The 14,481-nt window shown below is 39.7% G+C and overlaps 1 protein-coding gene across 3 annotated transcripts; it reads left to right on the top strand.

The window, feature by feature from the left end:
• The first annotated feature begins 115 nt into the window (after positions 1 to 115).
• On the top strand, positions 116 to 12,494 carry SOST (sclerostin). 3 transcript variants are annotated; one of them, XM_058857919.1, is made up of 3 exons: positions 116 to 2,991; positions 4,860 to 7,273; positions 10,423 to 12,494. In XM_058857919.1, the coding sequence occupies exons 2-3, from the start codon at positions 7,054 to 7,056 to the stop codon at positions 10,842 to 10,844; spliced, it is 642 nt and encodes a 213-aa protein (XP_058713902.1). In that variant the 5' UTR covers positions 116 to 2,991; positions 4,860 to 7,053; the 3' UTR covers positions 10,845 to 12,494. The 3 variants fall into 3 exon arrangements, with proteins under 3 accessions (XP_058713902.1, XP_058713903.1, XP_058713901.1); XM_058857920.1 differs by lacking the exon at positions 116 to 2,991 and having other exon boundaries at positions 3,794 to 5,032; positions 7,111 to 7,273; XM_058857918.1 differs by lacking the exon at positions 116 to 2,991 and having other exon boundaries at positions 3,794 to 7,273.
• The last annotated feature ends 1,987 nt before the right edge of the window (positions 12,495 to 14,481 follow it).

Here is a 14,481-nt window from a genome sequence, read left to right as displayed (position 1 = left end):
GTTGGGAGAGGGAGCTTTGTTTGCACTGTGCCTGACTTGGTGTGTAAATGTGTACCTGTGAGTTACAGCACTGTGTTAATGCAAATAATCTCCCACTGCAAACTGGTATTGTTGGTTAAACCATCAGAAACCAGAGTGACTGTTCCATTCTCATCTGTGCTTTGATGTAGTTCCAGGATGAAACACAGTGTTTTAAACATAAACACTGTATTGGTAACACATGTGATCCCAGATGTAGTTTTGTCTACTCAGTTTAGTAATCAGGAATCACAGAGGACATGCATGCATTGTTGTACTCCTGTTGTTGGGGTTCTGTGGTTTGGAGATGTGAGAGTGGAGGCTCTGTACAGCAAGGTAACATTCTTGAAGTTAAACTCCAGAGGTGAGTTTAACTTTAACTTGAGCTTGAGCTCCAGTCTTACTGTTTTTCCTTCCACAGGATGGCACTGCCACATCAAGGAGCCTTTTCTCTGTTGTGTCCTTCAGGTGATGCTTGAGGAACACTCTACATGGTGTCCCTGTCACATCTCCACAGTCACTCAGTATCCAGTGCTTGCTTTGAATCAGGATGGTTGAGTAGTAATAAGCTGTAGTCAATTCCAGTAATTACATACCTGTCTGCTTTCTCCCATTGATCCATTTAATCAGGAGTAGATTAATTGCTTCTTCAAAATTCCTAGTTACTAATTTCATGTTATGTGAAATAGGAGTAGTGGCTTTAGAAATAGGAATACTGGCCTTACCTTTTCTACAATGCTGACTTTTCATACTGCAATCTAATTTATAAACTACCCTTTAAAAATTTTTATTTTAAACATAGATTATTTTTTTTGTCTTGTCTCACACCTTAGGCTCTTAACACCTATTTGCACTATAAGGAAGAAAAGGGAAATTCATGTGGATGCACTTTATCTTTCACCTGTTACTTGGAAATCAAAATTCCATGAAAGAGCTAAGAAACCATTAGACCTTTGTTACTCTTGGGTAGAATGTAAGAAAGCTGGAAGTTATCAGATTGGAACCAGAAAGGTTTATTAAAATTGTCTGTTTACCTTATGGTGATGTTTCTGTATTTGTAAGGATCAAGAAATACTGAAAATGAAAACAGAGGGGAATGTGTTCTTACATTGAAGATAATCTTTTGCTTCATGGGACACTGGTCACTCTTATGGTAACTGGCCCATTTGTCTTGGTAGAACAAAACCAATTTAGCAAATGTTTTGTAATATGAGGGTGGAGAGGCAGAAGTAAGCCAACATAAATTGGTTTTAAAAGTGAGACAGTATATCATATTTAAAATTACTGATAGGCAACTCAGCAATGAAACCATTTCTGCTTTTAGAGCAGACTAAAAATAGTTAAAATGTCAGATCACTGCTCCATTAATAGATCATAACCTTCCTCTCAGTCTTGCTCCAAGTACAGCCATGTTGCAAGTTCCCCTGCACATTTTATCTGGCCAGGAAGATCTTGTATGCCTCTAATCCACAATTATATGCTCTATATTTCTAAATTTCTCCCTGATTGTAGAAAGAAAGATTGTATAAAACATGGGGATGAGAGCTTCCTTTCCATGTAATATGAAATTGAGAATGTATTAGAAGAAATAGAACTTCTTATTCCTCTGAAATTGCTGAGCACCTGCACTTTGCTGTGAGATCTTCCTTACAAGAACGCTAATTCAGGAAGATACATTTTAAAAGAACTGTTTGTTGCAAACAGCAACACTCCTGAAGTTGAAACTTCCTGGCCACAGCTGAAATAGTGTAATCAGGCATTACATTAATATGTTTATATTAATATGAATAACAGTGTGGTAATTTTTGTGTGGGTAGCATGTGGAGAAGCGATGGTGTCTCTATAAAATACGCATCTCTCATGGAACAAAGATGCCAAGTCTAGCCCAATGAAAGAAAATGCAACAGCTTAGGGTTTTTTATACTTAAGAATTAGTGAAGTTAGAGAGGATGGGAAGAGAAAAGACGAAAAACTACTCATATTTTCCGACAAGGAACAAAGATGAAAGTCCAGATGGACAAAATGATGATCCATGTAAAATTCACCTACTCACACTGAACTAAATTTTTCTTAGCTGATGAATAAGTATAGAAAAGAAGTCTGTAACTAAAAATTAAGATAGAAAGCAAAAATAAGATTTTGTAGTTCTTTCTTCATCCTTTGGTCATGCAGTGAGACTACAGCGTGGACAGGGGTTGTACCTGACATGCAGCTCTGCACCACAGGTACTGCCAGAAAGACTTCATGAGAGAATGGTGCTCTGCTGAAAAATGAACATTTCATGAAGTTATTTCAAACTTGGAGTTAATGGCATCTGAATGCAGAACTAGCAGCCACAAAACATTGTATTGTAATTCCATTTTTGGGTGTTAAGCCTGTATTAAAATTGGACATCCTTTTCTAATTATGATTTGTGATGTGAGAATTCATCTTCTTAAAAGGCCTTGGAGGTGAAAGGCACCATGTATAATAATAATAATGCATGCTTCTGAGTTGAAAAATTTGTGTCAAATATATCTTCCTCCTCCTCAGCAAAGAACAACAGCAGAAAGAATATTAGCAATGTTTATTTTCATCATTTAGATACTTTCATTGAGCTGCCTTCTGTTGTCCAGAACTAATCAAATCTCTGATGTCAGAAGCAGAAGCAGGGCTTTTTACCTTCTTTTATTTTTTATATTAGTTCTGCTAGTTTACTATGATGTTTTTAGCACAGAGAGACTATCTAGTGGTGTCTTTCTTAGTTTAGCACAGAAGTTTTTTCTAAAATTACTTTCTGGGCTTCACCAATGAGTACAACTAAGAAACAGAACAAACCTGAGAGGTGTATTTTAAGGATTTTCTGGTGAGAATTAGTGTCCCATTAATGTTTTCTGCAAATAAATCCTGGAAACAATCAAGTGGTGGTTGTGTGTTTTAATTTTAGTGCCTGTATGCCGGTGTTGCTGGCTGGCTGACCCACCAGATGGAGCTGTAAGTTTATTATTCCTCCCTGGAGAATCATCTCAGAATCCCTGAACTGTGCTGTGGTGTGAATCCAGTGTATTCTCACTGAAAAAGACAAGCCACCAGAATGATTTAGCAGTCTCTTGTAGGAGAATAAGAATCCATTTATTTTGGCTTCTTGCAGGAGATCACATCACAGCATTCAGCCTGTTGTATTCACTCTGTCGTATGTGACATTGCAGAATTCTTCTGAGACAGCTGAAAGATGATTGGGAAAGGCTGCATCATGGAAAACAAACAAAAAAACAAACAACTGTTTGAGAAGGAAAATTGTGTCAAAAACAATTCCTGGGCAGTGTGTGAAGTTTGAGGTATTGTCCACAGCTGCACCTGTACAGCTTCAGGCTGGGATGCTGAGCAGACCCCTTTGGCCCAGGTGTGGGCAGAGTGAGCACCTGAAGCTGGAAGTGACAACAGATTTCAGAAACTGGTTTAGTTTATCTCCTTGCATTGTAGTGTTGCAGTGGCAGCATTTCAGTTGCTCAGATGCCTGAGTTCAGGAAGCAGCAGCAATGGATTCATTAGCAAAGGCTAAGTACAAGATGCCAATTAACTCCTTGAACCTGCTCCCCTGATGTCTCTGATTCCTTCTTAAAGCACTGGGTTGGGCTGAGGTAGGGTTAACTTTATTCCCAGGGTGTTTTGTGTTTGTGCTGAGCACAGTGATGACCTTACAGAGATGTTTTTGTTACTGCTGAGTAGGGCTGACACAGAGCTGAGACCTTTTCTGCTGGGGAGGGGCTGGGGGTGGGAAAATGGGGGAGACACCTTGAGACAGCTGAACCCAAGGGGCCAAATGGATTTTCCAGACCATTTGGCACCATGCTCAGCATGTACAGCCTGGGCTGGTGGTGTTATTCCTCCCCAGTAACAGCTCCACAGGGTGGGTGCTGCTCTCCCAGAGGTGGCTGAACACAACGACTGCCCACAGGAGGAATTCACTCCTCTCTGCTTTACTTGCATGTGTGGCTTTTGCTTTTCCTATTAGAATGTCTTTATCTCATCCCATGAGCTTTTACCCTTGGGATTCTGTCCCCAGGCCCGGTGGATTTGGCTCCTGGCTGTGGGCAAACCACAACACGTGGCTGAGGATGGAATTTTTCAGCTCAGAGAAGGGAAGAGCAGCTCAGCTCTGCATAAAAGGGGTATCAGTCCCACCCTGGTAGTGAGGGTTCATTCTGAGAACACTCTATCCTTGATAACGCTTTTTGGTTTTTTTCCTGTGCTTCATTAACAGTACAAAAAGCAAATTTTTTAGGAAGACTGCAGCACAGACCATGTCTGCTTTGCTGCAGAAAGGACTGTGAGCAAGCAAGCAGCTACAATGTGTGAAAGAATGTTTTTGTAGTTAAGGAATCTGAATATATGAGATTTGGGTTCATTCCTGGCATCTATTAGGCTGCCTCCCAGCTTATGGACAGAAGTTTTAAGCCACAGACTAAATATAGCTTCTGTTTTTTTCATTCAGAAATTGTTTTGGTATTATTTCTCCAAGTGGGTTGTACAGATAAATGTTAAAACAATTTATACAGGCAATTGATTGTTTAAGTACTTGAGAGATGCTACATCAAGGAGATTTTTATGTTTTATGTGACAGTTGATTACTCTAAATGAAGTTCTCTCCAGTAGGCCTACACTGACAATGGGAGCTTTTGGAAATATTCTTTAGGCAGATATTACATGAAAAGAAAATAACAGAAGCTGAGTTTTGGTGAATACATACAATCTGGATACATACAATTCTGAAGGCATTTAAACAGGGGGGTAAAGAGGTAGCAAGGATTCATTGATTACCAGCACTCAGCTTTGTTCTACTCTCCTGTTCTGCTTTTCAGCTGTACTCTGAGCTGCCACAAGCTCTGATGTCACTTTGGCCAAGGGCTCTATTGGAGAACACCCACACATCGTGGTATTCCTATCTGACAAAAATAACACCTAAATTCTGTTTAGTTCCTGGTCCTTCAAGTCCTTTACGACTCTAAGCCAAAAATACATTTACTACATGTAGGTAAGCAAAATTATGCTTAGAAGAACATTTACAATGGCTGACAGTTTGGTTTCCTGTGTTTGTGAGACCATCATTAACTGCTCTGACAAATGGAGGAAGCTAATGAAAGATAATCAGTGCCACTAATGATGATGATGATGATGATGATGATGATAGATAAAAAATAATCAGCATATTAGAGGCAAATGATTTGACAACAGCCTGTATTAAAGAATGTGTTAAGAATATATCCTGACTGAGGAGTAAAGATCTTGTGGAAAGAAAGTAGTATGCTGTATTCCTCCATAAAAACAGAGTAATTTCTGGGATGGTTGGATGCCTAAGGTGTGGGCTGGAGGAAAGGAGGAAGGGAAACTGACAGTAAGGGCACACTGTAGTATGAAACAATTCATGATTTCTTTTAGACATTCCTTGGATTATTTGGAAAGGAGAACACTTCTGACAATGCTGATTTCTAATTTTTGGCTGAGTAAAAACTAGGAAGGAAAGCACCTTAAAATACATTTCAGACAGCAGTGTTTCAGGAAAGGAGCATTGCAGAGAGCAGCTGTGCTGAAGCTCACTCAGCACCACGGTGCCCTGCTGGGTGTATCAGTGTGTGTGGGGATGGAGGGGTGAAATGTCACCAGGTCATTGCTGCTCTTCAGCATCCAGGGCACACCAAGGGACACCACACCTACACATTAAATTTGGTGACACCTCTTTTCTGTACCCATTCCATGCCAGAATGGAATGGAAACCATTCTGAGTCTTATAGTCATAGGAGAAAGTCAGACTGAATCATTTTTAGATTTCTTCTACAGGAAATATTTTCATGAGGAAGTCTGTGACAAGCATGGCAGTGACACACGTGTCCCTGTACTGCTTTAAGAAAATGTTTTGTTTTCAGTAGCTGTGACAAGCTCAGTGTGGTGTCTTAACCTTCCTAAAGGCTGAGATGCTTTCTGATTAAAGAATTTAGCCTAACATCATTTGCAAATCCCTTGAAAGTGTATGTGACTTTGAGACACGGAAATTCCGATATTTTCACCACTATCATCTTGGTTTTGCAAGGAAGAATACCACGGATGAGATTTGGAAACATGTTATATGAATACATCTTAGGCATAAATGCCCTAGACCTAAAGTCATCATTTTTCTCTTTTTGTTGGTTATATCATGGCTGGAAATCAGTCTGGCCAAGTTCTTGTGTTTAAAATGAGCAAATGTCCTGTATTCAACACTTCACAGAATGGCAGCAGAAACAGTAGTATGCAATGAATTTAAAGTAAATGCAAACATGTGTTAGGTGGGTTTTTCAAAGAGTTAAAAAGAAAGAAAGAGCACATCAAAAATTATGATGTACAACATTCTGGCTGTTTAACCTAAAAACATATTCCAAGCAAACTATTTTTAAGGAAAAGTAAACACAACAACTTCTCATATTGAAATGAAGCTCTTCCCTACTTCTTCCAGTATATTTGAGAAATAAAATGTAGAGCTCTTCGTTTTGGAAAGGGGAGGAAAAAGCTACCCTAACCCTAATCATTGCCCTGCAGAGACTGAACTACTGAGCTACAGTTTCTAGATTTATTTACTTTATACAGCAAAGGGAAGAGGAATAACAACAATGTAAAAAGTCTGAAAAACCTTTGGAAAACACAACAGCCAAAGTTTCAAATATGGATGGAGGCAGAAGCAGGTTTTAATCACAATTGTTAGGAAAAACTGCAGAAAGGCTTGTCAGGTTGCAATTCATTGTGGTCTTGTCTATCACCATTTGTTGCCAGGCTCAAAAATTAGGTAGATATGAGAGGTTTTTTGCATAAAAGTTTTAGAATATTGTCACTAACCCACCCCCACACACCCATTTTATTTCACACTGACAAAAGCTGAGATGAATGAGTTGTCTGGCCCTTCCCACTTTGTATAGTCATTGGCTGGCTTGGTTCTAAAAGGGATTTTAAAAAGGGGAATAATGTGCCTTTGCCTGGGATCTGAGAGTGTCAGGGTGCTGAAAAGCTGGTCTGTGAGCTGCCACCATGCAGATCTCTTGGGCTGTGTGCGCTGTCTGTGTCGTGACACAAATCACATTTCAGTCTGTGCAAGGGTGGCAGATGTTTAAAAATGATGCTACAGAAATCATTCCTGAGATCACTGAAAATACAGAAACCCCGATGGAGCCGACTTTCAGCAACAACAACACAATGAATCAGGCAAAACATGGAGGAAGACACATACAACAAGCTCCAGAGCTGAACGGTAAGAAAAATATCATTATTACCATTTTGGATCATAGCAATTTATAAAATAATGCTTGTTATCATATATATTTGTTTATTAACACTTTTAGGTGTGGCCCAACTGCCTTAAGTGATAGGGATTTACATCTACTCTCGAAGAAATATGAATATAAACATAAGAAAAAAAAAAGTTGGAGTTTACTGATGCAAACATCATCTCTCTGCCCAGCTGCTCTCTGCAGATGACTCCAATACATAAAACCTGTAGTAGATATTACTTAACACTGCTCTGTGTTTTCTGAGGAAATACCACAAGTTATCTTTTCCTCTTTATTCTTAGGATGGGGGAGTGGATTGACAGTGAAGACAATAATATAAATTCATAATATTTAGGAACATCCACACCAGTTGTGACTAAGATCACACATCAAAATTGGCACATTGAGGTTGTGTTCAGCTAAATGAGAGAAGTGTGATGCTTGCTGTCCTTTTCTGACAGACAGATCTTCAGTCAGGTTCCAGCAGCCAAAAATTCTTCAAGATACATTGCCACTGCACTTGACCAAATATCTAACTTTAGCAGTGATGCAAGACACCAGCCTTTTGAGAACACAGAAGATGGAAGGCTAACACCAGACAAAGGTAGCTTTAAAAAAGTTTTCCACTGGAAAATAGAGCAAGCTTGGTCCTGCAGACACACAGCATAAAGCACAGAGCAACACAGCCACAGATCAAATTTAGAATTTCCACTGTTGTGCACTGCAGATCTTAGCCAGCCTGCTTTTTCCAGGGACAACTGGAAGGCAATTGTGAATTTCTGCTGCAGCTGTCATTAAGGCATTTAAAACCATAGGGTTAACAATATTTTAAAAGAAAGAAAAAAAAAAAAGTAATGCCTTTGAGAGTGTGATCTTAAAAGATTCTTTAATGATTTTAAGGTTCTTAAAGGATCTTAAAAGGTCCTTAAATTCCTAAACAGAGGGGGAGCACTCTGTTCCTCCCAAGCAGCCCCAGCAATGACCAGGTCAGAGCAGGTTGGGTTTTTTGGCACATGTGAAAACCTTCCTATTTTATCCTCTTACTACTCTGACATCAGCTGGGAACCTGCCCCACTGATTCGTGCATATTTTTCAAAGCGGAAAATGCATTAACTTAAGAAATCAAAGGCTGAAGGAGACTGGGTAGTTGTTTAAAATACACAATGGTCTTGCATACTTGTTTTGGCATCTTTAAAGAATCAAAATTATGATCCAAAGTGGTCAGACATTTCTGGAACATTTGCACCAGACCATGGGTGATTTTGAACCTGCACGTTTACAGAGCAGGACATAAATGCACATAATATCACCTGTATATATCACCAGCAAGTGCCTGGATATTTAACTGTCTGAGCATTATAGAGGTACAATACACCTTCTCCAACACATTTTTTTATTTACAGACAGACAGACATCATTTTCTTAGATGCTGTGGGAACTTAGTGTTAAACTAAAGTGCACATGGAGTTCAGTTGACAGGATTTTTGTCACAGCTGACAAAGGTTGTTTAATTTCATTAATGCAGAACTTCAGACTTCTAAAAAATGAAATCTTGTTAGCTGTGCTTTGAAAAATATATACATACTTTGACAAATATAAACGTGAGCACTGAAAATCCTGAAGTTTCTGTACTTCTGTACTTCACAGGAAAACCAAAAATTGAAATATCTGTACAAATACTGTTCTGTCACTAAAGATTCAGGGTCAGAATTCTCTTTTGCTGAACTAAACCTTGTACACAGTGGGGAGAATGGGCCTAACAGACACAGCCTTCTCTGTGAGCTGACCTCTGAAGGCTTCTACCACAAGTTCTGTTCCTGAGTTAAAAGTGCCCTTTTGACTAAGAGAAGAACATTAATGTGTTTATCTAGATGAAGTTATTTGATAAACTCTTAAAAATCAAATCTTGTGTCTTCCCAACAAGTCAATTCACCAAAGATGTCATTTGGGAAAAGAGACAATTCTGGGAAAAGTTCCTACAACTGGAAAGTTTCTAAGTACTTAATACTAAGAAATCTTACATTTTCTAATGCATCATTTGCCTCTAGTTATCCATTGAGAAAAAGGAGAGGAAAAAATCTGTAAGGTTCCTCATAGCCAGAAGATGCCTCTAGCTCTCTGAGGGGGATATGTGGGACATGTGGAATTACCACAGAGAGTAGGAAACTTGGAAAAGCTGGTGCCTGAATGGTGGGAATTCCTTAGTGCTGTCATTACCTGGGATTTCTCTAACCTGGAACACATTATGCAAGCTAAAAATCACTTAAGGAACACTTTTGTTGTTGCAGAAGAATTTAAATCTGAAGTAAACATCTAAAGTCAATAGAATTAAACTAGAGCAGTAGGGCAAGGTGTTGCCCACAGGTAAATTAAACCAGAATATTGTCAAATATTCCCAGCTGCTGCTGGGGCTGGACTCCAGAAGCTCCATTTCCCCCCTGCACAGCACTGACATGAAATGTACCTGGTGGATTTTATTCACCAGATTGTACATTGTTATTCAAGGGTCCTACAACTGGAGTAGCTGAATAGTCAGGAGCTGCATGAGTGAGCCTTTTGAGGTATTTCTCTTGAAAACCTTCTGTTCAAGACATTCAGAGAGAGATCTGCTACAGGAACTGTCATGGTTTGATGCTGGCACAACACCAGGCACCCATGAAAGCCACTCACTCAATGTTCCCTGCCCCAGCTGGGCAGAGGAGAGAAAAATTAACAAAAAATAATCGATCAGATTATTGCATATATGGTCTGATAAGAAAATGAGATAAACTGAGCTGGAGGTACCCCTTGGAGATTTATGAGCTAAGAACCAGGGGAAAAACACTCCAAGGGTAAAACAGGCTTGGCTTAGAGGTACAAAGTGACTTTATTACTAACAAAATCTGAGAAGGATAATGAGAAGTAAAATAAATCCTTAAAAACACCTTTATTCCCCCAAGCCGTTCCTCCTTCCCACCAACAGCGCAGGGAACCGGGGCGTGGAGGGTTTGGTGGCTGCTTTCTCAAAGCTGGCCCAGAAGGCAGAATTAACAGGAATGGAGGAATTAACAGGAATGGAGGAATTAACAGGAATGGAGGAATGAACAGGAATGGAGGAATTAACAGGAATGAATGTGTTCCCTGTCCACAGATGCCTCCGAGTTCAGCTGCAGGGAGATGCGCACCACGCGCTACGTGACGGACGGGCCATGCCGCAGCCTGAAGCCGGTCAAGGAGCTGCTGTGCTCGGGCCAGTGCGAGCCCTCGCACCTCCTGCCCAACTCCATCGGCAGGGGCAAGTGGTGGAGGCACAGCTCCCTGGATTATCGCTGCATCCCTGCCCACACCCGCACCCAGCGCATCCTCATGGCCTGTCCCCAGCAGGAGACTCGGACTTACAAATTCCGAGCGGCCACGTCCTGCAAGTGCAAGCGCTACACTCGCTACCACAACCAGTCCGAGCTCAAGGACTTCGGCAAGGAGACCCCCCGGCCCCAGAAGAACAAGAAGCCACATCTGTCCAGAGCCAGGAGCGCCAAATCCAACCAGCACGAGCTGGAAAATGCTTATTAGGAGGTGGCTCTGGGTGACACGGACTAGCAGCTCTGGATGTTTTCTGAACCATCAAAAGGCACTCAGAGGCCACAGCACGATGTTCTGACTGCAGTAGGTTCCAATTCCTTCTGCTAAGCTGGGTCAAAGGCTCACATAGGCAAAAATCTATCAGATTATAGCATTTATGGTCTGATAAGAGGATGAGAGAAAGCGAGCTGGAGGGAGCTGCAGGTGCCCCTTGGAGGCCCTTGGAGTTTGTGTGTCCTGTACGAGTAGGAAGGCAGAGGAAAGTGAAGCTGTTGTGGTGACAATCACGCTTTGCTAAAAACCCCTCCACTCACTTCATGTGAAAAGAATATTGAGATTCCATTCCCAGACAACGATGCAGGACAAGCTTGCAATTAGGGAAGCACCAGGAGAGTTAGCACTCTCCAAAGGAGCCATAGAAAGTTAGGGGTAGCAGGGATTTCAGGTTATGGTGAATTAAATCAAATTGTTGGAAAATTAACACACTATCAGATGTCCTCGTGCGCCAGGTGTTTCCTCTCGAACACAGAAATCAAAATATGACACTAGTGTTCTCAAAACAGAAGTAAAAGTGTGACAAATCTATTTCATACTTTTAATTAAAAGATTATGGGGTCGACAAATTCAAAACTGAGATTTGGCAAGTAAAACCATATTGATTTAGGAACAATGCTTTGTTTGAGCAATTCAACAAATTCTTCTAAGTGGAGCTGATTTATGAAAAAGATGCTCCTCTCAAGCTAGATAACCTCTCTGATGTTTGTCCTGTAAACAGCTAACATTATACCTAGTTTAACATAGAAGATACTGATTATTCCTTATTTCCTAGAACACATTTGACTTTAATATCAGCTTAGATATGTCCATTTACATTTTCTAGTCTGTAGTTTGGATTATCTGGCCACACACTCTGTAGCACTAAAACTGTGCAAGCCAAGCTCTGTGAGAAAGGTGGTGGTTCTGCAATAAAAGTGAGCCTCTGCTGAGTCATTAATTCCTCTAGAAAAGTCTTTAGGATATGCAGCTTTGATAAATCTTTAGTTTGGCAGCAACTTTCCTTTGCTTAGCTTCTCAACACTCAGACTAATGTTTGTGTTTTTACATTAAAGAATACTGTTAGAAAGTGAATTGTCACATACTGCATATGTCCTGTAGAATTTATGCTGAAATAATATAAATTGTGGAAATTTGCAATGTTGATAGATTTTTCGGTTATTTTATGTGAGACCAGAATCTAGAGAGAAAAGGTATCATTTCAGAGAATGAATTATGTATTTATTTTTTTTTTCCCAGAAATTATTTATGCAATGTTTTAACTTGTAGAGAATGAGAAGTAATACTGCTTTAAAAATATTTGTCTGTTATTTTTAATTTTAAATACATTGTTAATAAAGTAGAAATAATGATTAATTATAGAAAGACTCATTGATTTTCAGCTACACTATAATGCTGATTTCCTGCAAAGCCAGGGATTTACAGAACAGTCAGGGTGTCAAGTCCAGTTTCAGTGATCAGAAATGTCGAGGTCCTTAATTTTAACATCCTACACATCCCTAAAGAAACTCCACCCTGGAACTCCCTGCCTCATGGAAAAGATCTTCCTGGGCAGATGAGTAGCTCAGAATTATTTCTGTATTCTCATTCCTGCTTCCCCTGAACATTTCCTGATTTGCATGATCACAACCAGATAAAGCCACCAAAGAAAACAATAAACCTGTGAACTCTCAATCAGGAGTTCTTGATTGAAATCTGATCGCTTCAGATTTTTTTAATTAAAAAAAAAATTATAAAAAGAAGTGTGGAATCCCCTTGCAAGTGCTGCTAAGCAACAGTAAATTTTTTTTACAGTTTGATATTGTAGACCTATGCTCATTTTCATTTAGTCTTTAAGAAACATTTTCCAATAAAGTCAGAGAAAACTGAGCTTGGGCTGCACACAGCATGCAGGGCTCTCAGTGCAGATGTAAAGGTGAGCAGCTTTTTCAAGTCAACCAGTATTTAAGTGGTCCTTTTCTTACTATGACTTGATACATCAGATAAAAACCCAAAATAAAGCATTGTCACAACTGCAACAACATTTTCCAGACTTATCTCTGGCTCCATGAATTTGACACTTGGGGTTTAATTTTCAGAATTCAGTATGAGCACCTGCAAGCCCTGCTGAAGTGAGAAAAGCAGTTCAGTTCTCTGGAAAGCTGTTCCACAGTTTCTCAAGTATCTAAAGTCAATTAAATACTGTTTTTTAAATATTGATTGTGATTAGCCAGTGAAAGAGACTTGCTTCACTTCATCTCAGTCTTCATCCTGGGTTTCAGACAATTTAGAAGCATCAGGCCTGCTTCAGGTGTACCAGTAATGTTTTTCTCCCAAATATCTCACCCAGAAGAGATCCTTTTAGCCCAAAAAACATTCTGTCCCATACAGCTCTTGTCTACCAAAAGTGCCAATGTTAATTAGCACTGCTGTTAATCTGCCACTCAGAATCCTGCATTTTTCTGACTCACAATGTAAGGATTTGTTCTTTGCAAGTTATAAACGCTTTTACAAGAATCCCAGTGGCTGAAGAGTCCTGGGGCTTTTTTACTGCTGTATTTCCTCTCTACACCCATCCTGTTTGCAGTGATTTCTCATTGGTTTTACCAAAGGTTAAAGGTGGATGAGATGAGCAGTCTGCAGATATGATTGGTCTTCTGTAATCTTACTCCTGAAACAGTCACCTCCAACCACCACTTTTGCAATTTATGTTGCCAGGAGAGGGATAGGAAATAGTGTTTTGCTAACAGCTGGAAAAATCAAAATATAGGATGTTTCAGAGGTAGACTGCCACATTCTCCTCCACCCCCACACCCATGTGGCTTCTTTTCAGACAGAGAATTTGGGATTGTTTATTTATTTATTTATTTATTTTCCCAATCACCCTTTATTTTGTTAACCTCTAATATAGATGTGCATAATCTGAGAGGAGGTAGCATCCCTAACTGTAGGTTTCAGAAAGTGTCTGCAGGAAATTTGAGTTTCTCTTTTACACAAAATTATATACTTTCAGTTCTTTTCAAAGAATGGGCAGTGACCTGCTGTGTGCTCCTTCTACAAAAGCATTAGATAGTTTTACTTTGAAATCATAAATTCTTCAAACGAGAGTCAATGTCTGCATTATCATTTTTGCAATAAAACAGCACAACTGTGCATCATTTAGGTGCTGCTGAGGTCTAAATAGTAACAGGTCACTGCTTTTACCTTCCCTTGGCTGGAGCCAGCTGCCTGTCAGAACTAGCAATGCCATAACGGACAGACCTCAGAAAAGCAATCAAATCGCTTTTTTCAGACAGAATTCATGATTTCTCCAATTCTGCTTTCCCACTCTGCCCATTTTTATTCCCAACAATTTGTGTAGACTGTGGCACATTCTCTACAATACACTCACTGGCTTAAAATAGTCACTGTGCTTACTTCATTTCTTTTTCTGGCAAAAATACAATTCTGCTATTATTCAGTGAAAAATAAACCCACCAGCAGAAGAAGGACCCTGCTGGTATCCACAAGACCCCAAAGATTTTGCACAATGTTCATCTTTTTAATTAGAAATTTCTCAATAAAGAGAGTAACTTTGTCCAATGAAGTCCTAGGC

This window comes from Poecile atricapillus, chromosome 27 (genome assembly GCF_030490865.1).
Source record: "Poecile atricapillus isolate bPoeAtr1 chromosome 27, bPoeAtr1.hap1, whole genome shotgun sequence".
In the NCBI taxonomy this organism is placed as follows: domain Eukaryota; kingdom Metazoa; phylum Chordata; class Aves; order Passeriformes; family Paridae; genus Poecile; species Poecile atricapillus.
The sequence above is the reverse complement of the archived record's forward strand: the minus strand, read 5'-3'. Positions and strand labels throughout refer to the sequence as shown.